Genomic DNA, 17396 nt, shown 5'->3' with positions numbered 1-17396 from the left:
CAAACCGCATATCAATCACTTGAAAGAATTATCATTTTCTGAATTTTGTAGCCTGCTATAGCTTGTCATAACTCATCCCTATTGTATCGTTTTGTACAGGTCTTTTCATCACATTTTGGGTTAATAATAGTTTTACGCCTTTTCTTTGCAGTTGTGAACTTAACGTTGATTGATCTTCCGGGGTTGACAAAGGTTGCTGTAGGTAATACTATTCTTCTATTAAAAAGGAATTTTTGTTTTGTGTGTGCGGTGTTACCATTCATCTCTGTCAACTTGTTGATTTGCTAATACACAGAAGGACAGCCTGAAAGTATTGTTCAAGATATAGAGAATATGGTTCTCTCATATGTTGATAAGGTAACTAATTAACGAAATAATATTCCATTTTAACTATAGAGTCTTCACAACGAGCCCTTTGTTCTTGTATTACTTAATCTAGTTTTTGTTTTCAAAATGAATCTGTAATCTGTTTTTTTGGTCCTTTAACCATTCACATTGTAATAATTTATTCAGTACATGTAGCTTTTCCATATCCGACATGGGCATCTGCGTTTCATCATATTTGATAAGTAACATATAGATACTATTAAAGAAACTGTTTACTAGTAAACACATTTTTGCCTTTGTCTATCTCTAATTCTCTATCACTGATTCCACATGCATGGCCAACCTCCTGTTGATACAACAAGATTCCTGGCTATGTGGAGTATTCTTTTTAGTTTTCACCTTGGTGGCCATTTATGTAGGTGATAATAAGATATTCATACACGTTTTGCAGCCCAACTGTATCATTCTGGCTATATCTCCAGCAAACCAGGATATTGCGACTTCCGATGCAATTAAGCTCGCAAAAGAAGTTGATCCAACAGGTGCTAAAATTTAGTGGACATAGGGACAATTTTGACATCTATACTACTACTGTGAACTTTCATATTTTATCCATACAATGAATATAAAGTTTGTACATAATAAGGTGAAAGGACTTTTGGTGTGTTGACAAAGCTGGACCTGATGGACAAAGGAACAAATGCTCTTGATGTAAGATTAATCTTGTCTATCCTCTCTAACTTGAACGTTGTCAACTTCAAAAGATCAATTTGCTTATTTGTCTTGTTTGTTTATATCACACCTTTCTGACATCTGTAAGGTTAACGATTCGTTGCCCACCCTACCTTGAATATTCATGTTTTTCCCCTTTAAGGTTCTCGAGGGAAGGGCCTATCGGCTGCAGAATCCTTGGGTTGGAATTGTCAATCGCTCGCAAGCAGATATCAATAGAAAGGTTGACATGATTGCTGCAAGGGAAAAAGAAAGGGAATATTTTGAAAGCAGTCCTGATTATGCACATTTAGCAAGCCGCATGGGTTCTGAATACCTTGCTAAGCTTCTTTCTGAGGTACCTGGAGCTTTTTAAAGCTTATTTCTTGGACTTATCCAAACAAAGCTGCCTACAAAGTAATTTATTACAACATTTCAGCATCTTGAATCTGTTATCAAAGCACGCATTCCCAGTATCACAGCGGTAATCAATAAAACTATAGATGAACTTGAATCAGAGCTGGATACCATTGGGAGAGCTGTGGCTTCTGATCCAGGGGTCAGTCCTTTGTATCATATTCTATAATCAATGTAATCATGGGTGTATTTTCCCTTATCGATCTTATGATAACTCTCCATAAATCCCAGGCTCAACTTTACACCATATTGGACCTCTGCCGTGCTTTTGACCGTGTTTTCAAGGAACATCTTGATGGAGGGTTGGTGTCATCCTTCTTTCGTATCTCATTTTGTTTCTTTTAGTACATAGCATGAAGGATTTACTTAATGAACCCTGCTATTCACTTGTTAATTAAATGTCAAGTAGCACATGATAAACCATCCGTTACCTTTATTTCACCTGCATGTTCAGTTATTCGACCAATTTTTTCACTCCTTTATGTATTTTCCATTTTTGTTGTGGTGCTTTAGGATTCCACGATCTTGTATGGAGAACATTTTGAAAAATAAGTCCTTAATCATTCAGTTTATTTTTAAGTGTTGTTACAATGTGTGGGATATGAAATATTTCTTGTTTGTGTTAACAATTCACCTTGTATTGTTTTGTGGACTCTTATGCAATTACATTATGTTCTTAGGTTTATTCTGTTCCGTAAACTCTTTGCTGCCTAACTGCAGGAGGTCAGGCGGCGATAGAATATACCGTGTGTTTGATCATAAGCTCCCTGCTGCTTTTAAGAAGCTTCCCTTTGATCGCTATCTATCTGTGGAAAACGTCAAGAAGGTGGTCTCAGAAGCAGATGGCTATCAGCCCCATCTTATCGCCCCTGAACAAGGATACCGTCGTCTTATTGGAACTGGCCTCACCTATTTCAGGGGACCAGCTGAAGCCACGGTTGATGCGGTAAATTGACTACTCTCCATGGCTTTTGTGGCAGAACCGCCAAATTAAAAATCTAATTAAACGTAATGGCCATCATTTGAACACATCAGGCGCATTAACTTAATGGTTTAATCTGACAGCCTGCATTTACCAATATGCGGATCGAAACAAACACCAGAAGTCTCACGCGCAGGTGAGCACAGATAGTACATACATGACAAAGTTCGTACATGTACGATTAGTGCGGTACATTGAGTTTTACAAACCGAGTTCAAATAAAAATAGTTGAAGAGTTCAACTAGAATTAAAATCAAGTAAAAAATAGTTGAACAGTTCAACTAGAATTAAAATCAAGTCTAACATTATTGAAGTCGAAACTACGATACACAAAGCGAATGGTAGATCGCACACTTCAGCCCACAAGTGTGCCATCTGGGGCCAACAAGTGACTAAGCATCCGGTCCAGTGATTTCATCGGCATCACGGCAAATAAACTTAGTGCAACAAGGATAGAAATCTATGTCATCCGGACCTGAAATAAATTAAGTAACAAATCCTGAGTAACTAGTACTCAGCAAGACTTACCCGACCAGATGACTCCTAGCTAGCATGCAAGGCTTTTGGCTCTGAGGTTTGTTTTGCCAAAAAGCAACTAAAAGTAAATCCTTACTTTCAATATTGTAGCCAAATTAAAATGAGAGTAGCTATTTTCTAGATTTGCAGGAATACAACAATCAATGTGGATAGATAATTAATCAAACAACAATATTATCATCATCATAATTCCACTTCTTTACTACGAAGTGACGAAGTGATCGAGGTTCTCTTATCCGAGAGATACGGCAAATCGATTCGATTTAATCCTTGCACGGAAAATCTAACCACACATCTCGCGTGCACCACGCAGGCCACATGTTGGCAGCCTTTCCCAGTCTTCACTATCGAATGTCTGAACTGCCCCACCAAACCTCGTTGATTGAGCCCTACGTGAGACCCTAGGCGTACCTATGCTCCGCGGCCACTTAAACTACCCGGGTGGTAGGTAGGAGTTCACACCCCGCTGCCAGTCAGGTACTACCTCCTACTCCCAGTATGTGATTGACACAAGCGGGGTCATACTATCATATAACCACATACTAATATCAATGTTCCCATCCCCACCTGATTTCCAGTTTCAACATGTGATCTAGTCTCAATATTTATGCCATAAATAATAAATAGACCTATTTCTCGCGAGTGACAGGAAATTACTTATCTTCTACCGAACTTAATTAAGCATGACGGAGCTAATGACCTACACATACTAGTATAACCAAGGGAACCTATGGATCATGCATCTATGGTTTCATTTAACTCCTAGAAACATAAATGTATAAGTACATAAATAAGAACACTGTATATTTTGGAAAATAAGGGTTATACTCCGGGGCTTGCCTTCCTACTGCTGCTCAACGCTAGGATCAACCAGGTCTTGCTGCTCCTCTAGTGTTCCCTGCGGCTCTAGTGCTTCCTGCTCCTCCCGTGGTTCAGCCACCAACTCGTATACCGTGTCAACAATTGCGTTTTCTACATGAATGCACATGCGATGCAAGATTAAATGATGTTCATAAAGCATACAACAAAGAGCAGCCATTTATCGCACATAAAATATAACAAACTATGCAAGAACAGATGGAATGCTACAAAGATGAGGCTCAGATATAAATTTTACCATGGTCCGAAGTACTTTCTTAAACAAGTTATTTAATCTAACACAAAAACATATCCACATTTGCATAAAGGAAGAAAATGGCTAACTAGTAAATTCTTATGTTTTAAACATGAGACAACTAGAGATGATCAGTATTATCAAATCTCAGAACCTAAACTGAGTTATTAACACTATAAAAAAATCAGTTAAAATTTTCCAGAATTTAAATTAATAGAATTTACATATAATCATTTGATTTGCACTATGGTAAATGTAGATAGGAGCAAAGAAAATGCATTACACTAACTTGTGAACACATTATGGTCATGAACAAGATATAGCATGGTTAAACTACTGAAAAAGTATCTTACATTAATTTACCAAGATTTTATATAAATAGAAACTATTTATAAATATAAGATCATGTCAACATGGTGATAAATTTATTTAAGCATCATCCTATAGTTTCTGGACATGAAAACTTGACAGAAACTAATATTCTACCAGAATACTTTACTATTAATTTATCATGATTTTTGGATTAACAGAAATATTTATACACATAAAGCTTTTTTAAGCACACACTAATTTTTACCAATGGAAAAAGAGTCATTTAACCATATATATCATTTTTCATTTATGAAGAAGTCCAAAAAAAGTTCAACAAAAGTTTTTTCACATTTTTTACATTTTTATTTGATTTACTATGCATTTTACAAGTTCACAGGCTATTTAATCATTTTCCCGAAAAACCAACACCCTACCCAAACTTTTCCTAGTCAGCTTTGCCCAGCCACCCTCCTCTACGGTCGCTGACGCGTGGGCCAAGGGTCAACAGATCCAGGCCGGTCAAGACCGAGTCGAAGCCGGAGTTCACCGACTTTGACCGGCGATATCTCTTCGGCGGTGAGCCGTCAGGCGACGACGACACGCCCAAGGTGATCAACGACACGAGGCGCATCTACCCATGTGCTTTTCGCGCACGTACGCCAGTCGAAGCATGGCCTGCGGCGAGTGGCGGCGTGATGGGGGCGGCGACGCAATGAACCGCCGCGGAAAGTAGCCGGAAAAGCGAAGACGAGGGGGATATGAGCATCAGTGCATCGTGCGTAGCTCACCAAGACGGTCGGCTCGGGGAGAGGTGGTCGGAGCTAGGCCGTCGACGTGAGGGTGGCCGACGGCAGCTCGCGGCACCCGGCGGACGGGGAAACTTCAACCCCCGGCCGTAGGAGCCATGGCCGGCGGTGAGGAGTGGTTGAGGATGGAGTTGGGAGGTGAGGGAGGTCCGGTTGGCTGCGATTTGATTTTGGTGGAGGGAGAGGGGTGAATTTGGGCCGCGAATCAAAGGTGCTCGACTCGGCTCTGCTTTTGGATTGGCCCTGCTGGAGGAAGAAGAAAGGGGGAGAATGAGGAAGAGGAAGAGATGAGGCCGGCGACGTGGAAAGGATAAGCTTGCGGAGGACGTCGCCCATGCCCTACCGGCCAGATGGCGCGGACTAGGAGCAGGGCCCAAGTACGGTGCAAGGACACTGCAACAATGAGGCAGGCTAGCGAGGGCGACGCTGGCGCGGACGTCGGAGGGATGGGCAGGTGCCAGGCGGAGCAAGGATGCCGGGTGTCATATTGGCGCGCGCAGGGCCGTGTCCAGCTCACCGCGGAAACCGGCGCGTGGCGCTGGCCCAGTTCGCCGGCCGGCCGATTGCCGCCGCGCATCATGCGGGAGCTAGGACGAGGAACAAGTTAAGGTCAAACCAATTTGACCGAATTTTGATTGAACTTTGAATTTCTTAAACTGGTTTACCAATTTGATGATCATCCTAAACACTAGAGGTGTTACAGCTTTCATATGTAATCCTGCTATTCATTGAGTTAATCTTCAATTAAATGATCAATTGATGATGTACACTTACTCGGGGCCTTCAATTAGTGATCTAGTCGTATGCACTTTCCTTTCCGCTCTAATAGTTGCATTCCGCATTGATATGGTCCAAATGCTTGCATTCAATGTTTGGTGAAATATCTTAGCTTCTGATTCTCTGTAAGGTATGTCTGACAAATCTATGTTCCACTTCCAGGTCCATGTTGTTCTGAAAGACTTGGTCAGGAAATCCATAGGAGAGACAGAGGTGGCTTCCGTTTTCCAATATTCCCTGTGCTTTCGCATCTTAGCATTATGTACGATAAACATTTAATTCTTGAAATAAGAAGAAAAGATTGACATGGTATGCGCGTTTTGCGGATTGCAGCAACTGAGAAGATTCCCCACTCTACAAGCTTCGATTGCGACCGCTGCTAATGAAGCCCTGGAAGGTTTTCGGGAGGACGGGCGCAGCACAGCACTTCGTCTAGTGGAAATGGAGGCTACATACCCGACGGTGGATTTCTTCCGGAACCGACCTCAAGATCCTGCTGCTGATGCTAGTACTAAGGGGGGAGCTAAAAATCATTCAGCGGACTCGTCGGTGCCTCTTGACCGCTACGGCGATGGGCACTACAGGAACATTGCCTCCAACGTGTCCCAGTACATACGGATGGTCGGGGACGAGCTCTTGAAGACGATCCCCAAGGCAGCTGTCCACTGCCAAGTGCGCGAGGCCAAGAGGTCTCTGCTTAACCATTTCTACGTGCAGATCGGGAAGAAAGAGGTAGTGTGTTTGTCTTGTCCCTGTACATGATAATAAATTGGTAGCTGAATTCACTCAAATTAATGTCGCTGTTTGATGGTGATCGGGAGCAGGCCGGGGAGTTCGGGCACCTGCTGGATGAGGACCCGGCGATGATGGAGCGCCGGCAGCAGTGCTGGAAGAGGCTGGAGCTGTACAAATCTGCGAGGGACGAGATCGATTCCGTGGCGTGGAGCAGCAGCAGATAGCTGACGAGGAGGATTGGAATAATAGGCACGATCTAGCTGCTAGCACTGCTGTCTGCCGATATAGTATATGGTAGTATACATGGTTGTTGTATATAGGTACCATACCGGGGCCACACAGACAGGACATGCTTAATTACATTACATGAGGAATTAACACATACAGTATATATGATTCAGAGATTATATTATTCGTAATCTAAACATCAACTGGGAATCAAATGCATGATTGATCAAGAAGCTAATTAAGTAGGATGCCTTGCCACCAGGATCAGATCAAATCAGAAATCAGTAGCTGGGCGCGGATCGGAGAGCGTAGCTGCTGAGTATCTGGCCGCAGTTTGGGAGCGGCTGGTCCTTGAGGAACCCCAGCGGGTTGGCGCGGCGCACGGTGGTGGCGAGCCCGTCGTCCGCCAGCGGCTCGACGGGGGCGCGGTCGCGGCCGGCCTCCTTCTCGGCGCACCCGGGCAGCGGGCTGCTCACCAGCGCCACCACGCACACCTCCTCCGCGCCGCGGTTGTCCACCAGCTCCACGCGGTACCGCCCCGCCGCGTCCGTCGCGCCCTCCGCCGACCGCTCCACCGCACCGCTCCTGCTCATGTAGTGCCGGCACTCCAGGCGCACCCGGGCGCCCGCGATCGGCGTCGTCGCGTTCGTCTCGAACCCGGCGCGGCAGGTGTCGCAGTACACCGAGCCCTCCACGAAGAAGTCGTCCTGCCGCACCGCCGCGACGCCAGCAGCCGCCGCCGACACCACCGCCACCGCGAACAACACCGCCGACGACCACCGCGCCATCATTAATGGTGGTAAGTATATATACTGTAAGTCCGTTATGCTGGTCTCCAGCGAGATGCGATCTGTCTTTCATCCCTATCGATATATAGTAGCAAGGGCCGAACGATCGATGGAGAGCAATTGTAGCTACTAGGAATGGCCATGCATATTGGCATATTGCAGAGGCCGTCCGTCCCTTGTTACATGTCGTGACTTAGACCAATACTGACCATCCAATCATCCATTTTATTATTATTATACATAATCTCATCTCCCTATACGTACATATACATGTATAGTTCTCGTACGACCTCTCTCAAAAAAGAATACAACAATCAATGACAATTCATAACTAAATACAAACATTCATGTGCGTATATACGTATGGCTTTAGCAAAGCAAAGGCAACTGATTAATTAAGCCATGAGGCCGGCGGCGATCAAGACACCGGCGAGAGCGAAGCCGGTGGCGGTGGCCTTGGTAGCGGCGGAACCGGGCGTGGACGGAGAGGCCGGGGCATTGGCGCCGGGAGCGCCGGCCGGGGCGAGGGAGGTGGCGCTGGGCACGACGTCGACCTGGAGCTTCATGCCCCCGGCGCAGTGGTCGGGGAAGCCGCAGATGAAGTAGCGCGTGCCGGCGGAGGTCAGAGCGATGGCGTCGTTGCCGGAGGTGTGGGTGTTGATGGGCCTAGCGTTGGAGCAGGCGTCGTAGTCCGCCTTGCTCACCTCCACCACGTCGTGCGCCTGCGGCGAGTACTTGAACACGATCTGGTCGCCCGGGTGGAACCGCTTGGAGGCAGCCCAGTTGGTGTAGTTAGTCTGCAGGTTCCAAGACCCGCCCGGCTCGCCGACGTTGTAGGTCGCCGCCGACGCCACGCCGAAGATGGCCGCTGCCATCACGGCCGCGATGGCGACAAATCTTGTTGCCATGGCACCGATAGTCAGGTAGCTAGCTGCTGGAAGGGGTGACAAGCAGAGGAGATCGCCGAGCGTCTTGGAGGTCGGAGGAGCTAGAGCTAGCGTGCCGCAGAGTTAGAAAACTGAGTTTGTGATGAATGGATGGATTGACCCGAGAAATTGGGGGCATATATATAGCACTTCTGAGATCGATGCGCCGCGCGAGGTAGGTGACACCTTCAGACGATTTCAGAGCTTATACTAGTAAAAGCTGTGACCTGTTCGCCTGATCGATCCCGGTGTCATTTCAACGCCGTCCGCGTACCTGCAGGCTGCAGCCAGTCAGCTGCGTATGTCTGCACCAGGAATGCCCATGTCTGCATCTTAATTAGCGTGTTCGGTATACCGACCTCGCGACCTGGTCCTCACGGCGATACACACGCAATGGCTGCGCGTTTGGTTATTTTATGGCTGTCGCCTATTCTTTTATGAGAAGGTTTTTTAAACCATCCAAAATCTATACTCATCTCTTATGTTGCTATAAAAAATTAGTTCTAATTTTACTCCCCTACATACCATACCATTGTGGTTACATACCCATAAGTTTGCTTATAAGGGTGATGGAAAAGGCGATTTTCCCTTATTTTTTTTCTTTACCGTGTGTCGTCGCACCAGACTATACTACTTACAATATCAATTTGTGCTGATGCATGATGCCTCACTTTTTTTTTGGCACTGATGGCGGTCGCAGGTCCGCAACACTTCGCCTTTGTGATCCCTGCACGGAGAAAAGAATATTATACGAAGCGATTTGCTCGACTCCTCAAGTTCGTCACCACAACTCTCTTCCTACACCATCGACTATCGCGAAGTACCATTATCTTCAGCGCTGGCTTTTACGACCTACCACAAGGAACAATTACTATAAAAAAAATTTTAGGCGCGTTTTGTGAAAAAAAAATTTATGAAAAGAGAAAAATGGCAAAAAAAAAATTCTAGCATGCAATGTGGGTTGGAAAAATCAAATATGCATATGAAAAAATCAAATGATGGGGAAAATTAAAATTTTGAAAGGGAAATATGAGATAACTACCAATTTTACCTTTCAGCGACGGGCTCACTATTTTGAGTCTTATGAGCAGGACTCTTCTCTGTCATGTTTACCCGTCAGCATCCCATCTTGGAGAAGTGGATGAAGATGCTAGTTCCACGTTTCGCCACACCTTCTTGGTCTTCTTAGGTTTTGTCGGTGCGGTCGGTGGTTTCTTGGATTGGGGCTGTAGCTCCTCCCACTCCCCGTGCCAGTCATCATATTGATGGATCAGGTAGCATTGCTCCTCCCTTGGTTGAAACTTGAAAATCATATTCTTCCTCCCAGTGCGGAAGCGGATTTCTCCAGCTCCAACATTGATCCTTGCCTTAGCGTCATTTAGGAATGGTCGCCCAAGAATGAGTGGCATCCCCAAATCGCCTTCCATATCGAGGATCAAGAAATCTGTGGAGACGTAGGAACCTCGGATTTTCACTGGAAGATTCTCTACTATTCCCTCAGGGTATCGGATCATCGATTCGGCTAGCTACAACCTTATCAAGGTGAGGGAAAGAGTAGGATAGTTCAACCTTTCAAACATTACCTTGGGCATGATGTTGAGACTTGCTCCAAGGTCGCAAAGGGCCTGCTCAATGTAACAGCCACATATCAAACAGCTGATCGTCGGGTATCCTGGATCTTCCTTGCTTGTTGCTACTAGTTCATCCCACGATTCTTTCCTTGGTGTTTGGGCTTTTCATGCATGGTTAGTAACACATGGCCTTCGAGATGGCTTACCCCATCTAGCGGTCACCGCACTAACATTTTCACGAGAAGACTCGGGTTGCGCTGGGATCTTCCCGATCTCAGCAGAAGGAACAGCAGCGACCAACTGGGCTAACTGGGTTTCTAGCATTTTGTTAAAACTCAGCTGGTTCTTGAAAGGAGAAGAAAGACCATCAAGTTTAATGTTGAGGCTCTCCATGGTTTTCTCATTGGCAGCTAACTTTTTAGTGAAGCTTTCATTGACCTTAGCTTGCCCAAAAATGAGATCTCTGAAGAAGGGTTGGTTTGGATTGAAAGAATTATCGTTATTACCTCCTTGGTAAGGGCATTGCTGATTCCACCCTTGGCCTCCTTGTGGACGATATCCATTGTTGTTGTCATTCATGTACAACACGTCTTCTTGAGTCTTAGGGCAATTATTCCCTGAGTGTCAAGTATTTCCACAAACCTCACATGTCATGTGAGAATCCATAGCTTGGATGGTGTTGGACATGGCAGCTTTCTCTTTGGTGTAGTCATCCAATCTCTTCATGAGGCGGTCCATCTTAGCGGTAAGCTTGTCCGCTTCCTTGACGGTATGCGTACCTCTCTAACAGGGTTGCAGTCATTCATAGCTCCACCCTTGGTTAGAGACCATCTTCTCGATGAATGTTCTGGTAGCATCAATGGTAAGCGAGAAGAAGGCTCCTCCAGCGGTAGCATCAACATGGCCTTAGGCTATCAGAGTCAACCCATTGTAGAAATTCTGAAGAATGAGTCAATTATCCATCCCGTGGTGAGGACAGGCCAGGGTGTACTCTTGAAGCCTTTCCCACACCTTGGGAATTGACTCTGTAGCTGCTTGCTGGAAACTCAAAATCCTTCCACGAAGGGCATTAGTTTTGCCCCACGGAAAGAACTTCATGAGGAATGTCGTCGAGCATTTGTCCCATGTATTAATCTCCGAACGGCTTGCATAAAACCATTGCTTCGCTCTCCCAAGAAGAGAAAACGGGAAAAATCATAGACGAATAGCATTTTCACTCACCCCTCTGATGGTGAAGGTGCTACAGAGCTCAAGGAACTATTGTAAATGGGCGCTTGCGTCCTCATTGGCTTTCCCATAGAATGGGCTACCCTGCACCATGGTAATGAGACCCGTCTTGATCTCAAAGCTTGCATTCCCTGTGTCCACCTCAGGGCCTTTCAGCACCTGAGAGGTTAAAGGAGCGGAGTACTCATGAAGAGTCTTCTGGACCATTGTGTTGGACGTAGATGGTGCAAAGTAAGCTGGGTCGACTGCCGAGAGAGTAATATGAGGAGGAACGACAAGAGATCGTACCCTTCTCATAAGTGACTCCAGATTCTCAGTGAAATTAGTCGGCAAGTCAAAACTAGTCAAACGTTACCTATCTTCACGTCAAAGATAGAGAAGACATACCAAGGTTAGCCTATTTGAGTAAAGATCTACCAACTATGAATATAAACATATACAAAGTAAAAGCTTTTAACCAGTGCCTTCCCCGGCAACGGCGCCAGAAATGCTTGTTGGTATATTTAACGATCACGAATAAATCCGCAAGCGCACGGATATACCATTGTAGAATTTCACCCAAGAGTATTCTCAATGGTATCTTATTTCCCAAAGGAAGGCGGGTAGGTCAAAAGAGTTTACTATGCATATGAGTATATCCTAGATGGTTAGAGACAATACTCAAGGCAGGGGTACGATAGATAGATAGATAGATAGTGTGACACACACAGGAATCATCTCAAGTTAACTAAGCTAGTGAGAAGGAATAAGAGTTAACTATAGGTTCATATATACTTCCTATATACTGCACAGATCATACAAGCATAACATACATACACATTGTATAGAACTCAACCCTATACACCCAGGCACACACAGGGAGATAGTACCCGTACTGGTTCCGCCCAACACAGTTACTGCTAATTTCTGAACTCCTACATCGTACCTGAACGTGGGGGGATCACGAAGGACCAATAGGGCTATCGCCACCTGCGGCCTACCCCTAGCAATCCATGGGGCAAACTCATATCCAATGAGGCTAAGCAATACAGGCACCATGCTTGCATTGTTAACAACACTCCAGCCGACCCGAGCTATTGTGACAAGGGCTGAAGCTGCCATAGAAATAGCCATTGAACTGATGCTGTAGCTCATATGAACCCGTTGGGTTGAATCTCGATCTTTCAATGGGAGAAGGGGGATAACTCGATTTGGGGATTGAGATGATGTGTTGGACTTGATCCCCAAAATGTGTTGGATTTTATCTCTTTATTTCCTTGGACCAAAAGTGATGTGGTGGCCTGGTGCAGGATGTTTGGAATACTTGGACTTAGCCCCCAATCAACTTTTTTGGTCCTACATGCCTTCCATATGTGTTTAACACTCTTTTTGATCCACGTATGTATTTCTGAAAATGACAATGAACATACATCATGGTGCAGGTCAATTTATCAAATGTATCAAATACAATCATGATAAAGAATTATCTCACCTTTGAATCAAAAGTTGCCAATGTGGTTGTATCTGAGCAGATGACGTCCTCATCAGTAGCATAGATCAACTAAGCTATACAATATATATATATATATATAATTAATTAATATGCACACAGAGTATAAAATATAGCATGGTCTCAAGGCATACATGGACGTATATAAGCATATACTACAATAGCAAGGGTATACGACTAGAATACGAGCGTATAAGCCTAGCATATTAACATAGCAAGGGTATATATCTAACTCATGCATATGAGAACCAAACACAACACTATATAAAGAAGATGTATATTTTGAATAGAATAAAGTCAACCTTGGAATAAAGATATAAGAGCCATACACTAGACTTCAAGGAGACTTGGAACTTGAAGTAGACCTACTCTAACCTAACCCCATTAACTTGGAAACTAAGAGGGAGAGAGTGAATCAGTAGTTGTGTGTGTGTCCTAGAATAGAGCCCCTCCCCTGATATTTATAAGCTCCAAGAGGTGGTTCTGGCATGGGATCTTCGGGAAATATCCCATAACCGATGTAGGGGAATCATCACAAGTCACCACGTGGAAGCAGATCATGAGTGGAGCCAAAGGCGGTTCGGCCGATCCAAGGGTTCGGCCAAACCCCTAGTGATCCCTCTTACAACTGCCTTCGCATGGTAGTCTGACATGTGGGTCCCAATGGTGGTTGTGTGCGTTATCCATGAATTGAGGTAGTTATGGTAGTTTATGGGCCCTTAAATCCATGGGATGCACACGTGGCGACCTCCCATTGGCCAGAAGCATGTTTCTTGTATCCATAGAGGGTGTTTTCTCCATCCTTTTGTGCTTATTCACCTGCAACCAAATATTCTCCAAGGACAAGTGGAACTACATTATTCAAAACCAAATATGCGTTTAAGAAATGCAAATCCTCCTTTATTCTTGAGTATATTGACGGTCATATTTGGTACTTAATGATCATCAACAGCAAGTCATTGACCCCTTCTACATGATGACTAGAAGATGGCTCACTGAAGCTACGTCTGGAACTGGAGTAGTTGGGTCGAGTTGCTATCTCATTATGATAGCAGCATGCTCAAAGCTAGATATTGAAAGGCTCCCTGAATGGGTTATAAAAGCTGGAAGCGCCAACGCCAAGACCATGAAGAATACACATTTAATCGACGACGATGAAGAAAATAGCTACACAGTTGGGGTCACCAATTTTAAACTGCCCGACAGATGACTTGGAATTTATCATGTGGGCAAAATCGACTGGCTAGAAGAGGGAGTATTATTCCCAGCAAAGAAAGACAAAAGAGGGCGAAAAATCAAACAAAGCTCATCCTCACAAGCAGCTCCAGAAGCAGCATGCCACCACCTAGCTCAAGCTACTAGCAGACGGAGTTTCAAAATGCACCAAGCTACGAGGGAGTTTCTGAACGATGGCAGCAGAAGAAATGGTCGGAGGCGCTGGCAGAAGCATGGGTGCAAGGCCCATTTGCACCACACTTTCAGGAGTCGGCACAGCCACCACCACCACCTCCCTATGTTTTTCATGGTTCCAATCCACCATCTTTTCAGGGACCCCCATCATATGCTCCATTGTCTGCTCAGTTCATCCACTTGCCACAGCCTCAGAGAAGTGCGCGCACCATAGGCGCGTACATACAAAGGAACTTAGAAGATGCAGATACTATGAGGCAAGCTGCTGAGAGGATCGAAGATGGAAGCATGAGAATCGCTTATCATTTTGGGACAATGGGAATCCTTCCTCCGGACCAGTACCAAGGTGGCGCACAACAACATTACGAGTAGGGATATCACGAGCACCAGCAGCAAAGGAGAGCCACATTACGACCCACCGGAATACGACCTGGATTAAAGACCAAAGGGACCAAATAAATACGCACACGTGTGGTTTGAGTTTTTTGTTCTTTTCTTTATTTATTTCAGCATGTGTGTTGGGTGTGCATAGTATTTTCCATTTTACTTTTCTGTTTTATTTTCTTTTTATTTTTAGTTTGTGTGTCTATTTCACCATGTCATTCTTAAATAAAATATGTATCACCTAAACCTAATGATATGTGATTAATTGTGATGGTTTAAGTTCTTGTCATGTTGAAAGATGATGATCATTGCCGCTTTGTTTAATTTTTGTACTTGGTTATTGTACCATTGAACTAATGCTCTCTCTAACACAAACTGAAATTGACATAAACACCAACTTATTCTTTTGTGGAGGTTAAGATAATTTGGACCCATATATTTGTTTTTTTGCTCCATCTTTTAAATGGATCAAAGGCTCTTTTATTTTTGGTTACAACTCATGCTGACTTTGTCAATAATATTTTTTTCAATTTCTCTACCCATGCAAAGCCAAATATTTATATCATAATGAGCTATAGATTGCAAAATTTATTTTTAGGTGAATCGATTCAGGATCTACTTCTGTGGTATGATACTTAGAAGCTGGTCATTTCTTTTTATGTAACCTCTTATTGCTATTCTTTCTGTCCATGCATTATGAATTTCTACACTAGAAACCTCGCAAACCTCATTGGGCATCCAAACCTAAACTCAAATATATCATTTTTGTGGCTACCATCATGACCACAACCTATTATTGAGTATGGAAAATATTTCGATGAAGATTTAGAAGATTATTCAGTGCCTTTTTAAGAAAAAAGAAAGATCTGGAGGCAACCACCAGTGTGTGAAATAAAAAGCAAAGGAAACAGAGGCTAGAAGGGGCTAGGCCAATCGGCCTGAGGGTGTCCAAGCCGATCGCCTGGGATGTTCCCCGCTCTGTTGCCTGCGAAATTTGGTGTGGAAATCCCTTCAGAGGAATTAAATATTTCTTTCCAGAAGATCGAAGATTTTGATACTTACATCAGCAGTTTGTCCTTCTTCCCTTTTCATGCTCGAGGACGAGCAACATCTAAGATGAGGGGAGAGTCATTGTATTATCTCTGACTACTGCTGAGTAAATAATATGTTGCAAAGAATTTGAGGAGCAAAAAGAAAAAAATGTGGAAAAAGAAAGAAAGAAATGAGAAAAAGAAAAAGAGAAATAAAATATCCTTAGTTCTTTAAGCTTCATAAAGATCCCAAGTGATCTCAAGATTAAGGATTATTCTATACTGAAAGAAATGAGAAAACGAAAAAGAGAAATAAAATACTCCTTAGTTCTTTAAGCTTCATAAAGATCCCAAGTGCTTTCAAGATTAAGGATTATTCTATACTTATTTTTCCAACCTTGTACAATCCGATTACGAGAACTTCATCTGTGTCTCGCGATCACTCTTTACCCTTGCACATGTCCACTATCTAAATTTGTGTGTTCATTCTCTCTCTCTCCATAAGTAATTATTTTCCATCACCTTTTTGACAAGTCTCAGTAAGATCCATTGTTGATGCTCATTATTGACACACTTTTAGTGCCATTTAAGTGGAGTTTTCATACATATTCTTATTGTAACCTGCCACTTGGCACCTGAAATAACCCATTTTCGCATATGCATTGTATTTTGGAGGACATTTTGTTTTTGCAGGAAATTGGATCTAAAAGTATATTTTTGGATAAAGCCTCGAACGAGCAATGAACCTATTAAAGACGAAGGCCAGCAGGCTCAGAAAGAGCTCAGGCCGATCGGCCTGGTGGAGCCCAAGCCGATCGGCCAGGGGTCTTCTGGCCTCCTCCAACACTCATTTTTGGCAAGCACTCCTCCAAGATTACTTAAGGGCTTAGTTTGTGAAGATATGGCAAGGATCACTTTGGGATCAAATTGGAATCAAAGAGGATCAAGCGAAGATTTGGAAAGTTATTGAAGACCAATCTCATCTCCAAGCTACCGACATGCTAGGCCTGCATGCACACAAAAATAAGGTTCCCAAATATCAGAGGAGACTTGGCGATGACGGAGGGCACGAGACAACGAAAGGAAGGCCCAGGCCGATCGGCCTAGACCCCCCTAGGCCGATCGGCCTGGGGTGTTCCTTCGCTCGATTGCCTTCCAATTTTTTTCACGCACTCTCCAAACTATAAGTATGCCCAAAATTAATCGGCACATGGTATCCATCCACCAGAACTCGATGAAACCAAAGGCATACACCAAAGGGAGCTGAGGGCCACTGCAAGTCTTTGAAGTTGTCTAGGAAATGATTTAGGCTGACCCTAGCCGCCATGGCCTCCCTGCGCGGTTGTGCTATGGTGGAGTTCAGGAGCTAGTTGTGATCATCAATGGTATGTACTCGAAGGTGATGATCTAAATACATTTATTATATGAGCAATGTTCTTCATGTCATCCGATCTATTAGCGACTTGACACCTCCTTTTATGCTCTTCTATCTATCATGAATATGCTTATTCCTTAGTATAATACATGTTTAGACTATATAGCATGCTTTATATAATCATGGTGATTAGATCTAGTATGATTAGATCTAGTATGTTGATCCTTCTTGATAGGTAGACATGTTCAC

General features: G+C 44.0%; 3 protein-coding genes across 3 annotated transcripts in view; 1 reads left to right on the top strand and 2 right to left on the bottom strand.

The window, feature by feature from the left end:
- Positions 1–7137, top strand: part of LOC101786132 (dynamin-related protein 1E) — a gene marked incomplete in the record, with an annotated part of 7731 nt that extends 594 nt beyond the window's left edge. The window contains 11 exon segments of the mRNA XM_012843412.2: positions 152–202; positions 296–357; positions 779–869; positions 974–1038; positions 1202–1396; positions 1478–1597; positions 1687–1757; positions 2176–2401; positions 6146–6196; positions 6317–6715; positions 6808–7137. Of these exon segments, the coding sequence (XP_012698866.1) occupies positions 152–202; positions 296–357; positions 779–869; positions 974–1038; positions 1202–1396; positions 1478–1597; positions 1687–1757; positions 2176–2401; positions 6146–6196; positions 6317–6715; positions 6808–6942 (1466 nt within the window).
- Positions 7138–7197: 60 nt separating this feature from the next.
- Positions 7198–7871, bottom strand: LOC101785726 (pollen-specific protein C13). Its single transcript, XM_004959202.4, has one exon. The coding sequence runs from the start codon at positions 7735–7737 to the stop codon at positions 7228–7230; it is 510 nt and encodes a 169-aa protein (XP_004959259.2). The 5' UTR covers positions 7738–7871; the 3' UTR covers positions 7198–7227.
- Positions 7872–7939: 68 nt separating this feature from the next.
- LOC101784512 (mavicyanin-like) lies at positions 7940–8786 on the bottom strand. The gene has a single exon (XM_004956216.2). The coding sequence runs from the start codon at positions 8640–8642 to the stop codon at positions 8130–8132; it is 513 nt and encodes a 170-aa protein (XP_004956273.1). The 5' UTR covers positions 8643–8786; the 3' UTR covers positions 7940–8129.
- Positions 8787–17396: the final 8610 nt, after the last annotated feature.

This window comes from Setaria italica, chromosome II (genome assembly GCF_000263155.2).
Source record: "Setaria italica strain Yugu1 chromosome II, Setaria_italica_v2.0, whole genome shotgun sequence".
Classification (NCBI taxonomy): domain Eukaryota; kingdom Viridiplantae; phylum Streptophyta; class Magnoliopsida; order Poales; family Poaceae; genus Setaria; species Setaria italica.
Note: the sequence above shows the minus strand (reverse complement) of the source record. Positions and strands in the feature narration are given on the sequence as shown.

What these genes read in the sequence shown, in the direction of transcription:
- LOC101785726 (XM_004959202.4), bottom strand. Translation starts at nt 7,737, where the DNA reads ATGATGGCGCGGTGGTCGTCGGCGGTGTTGTTCGCGGTGGCGGTGGTG.
- LOC101784512 (XM_004956216.2), bottom strand. Translation starts at nt 8,642, where the DNA reads ATGGCAACAAGATTTGTCGCCATCGCGGCCGTGATGGCAGCGGCCATC.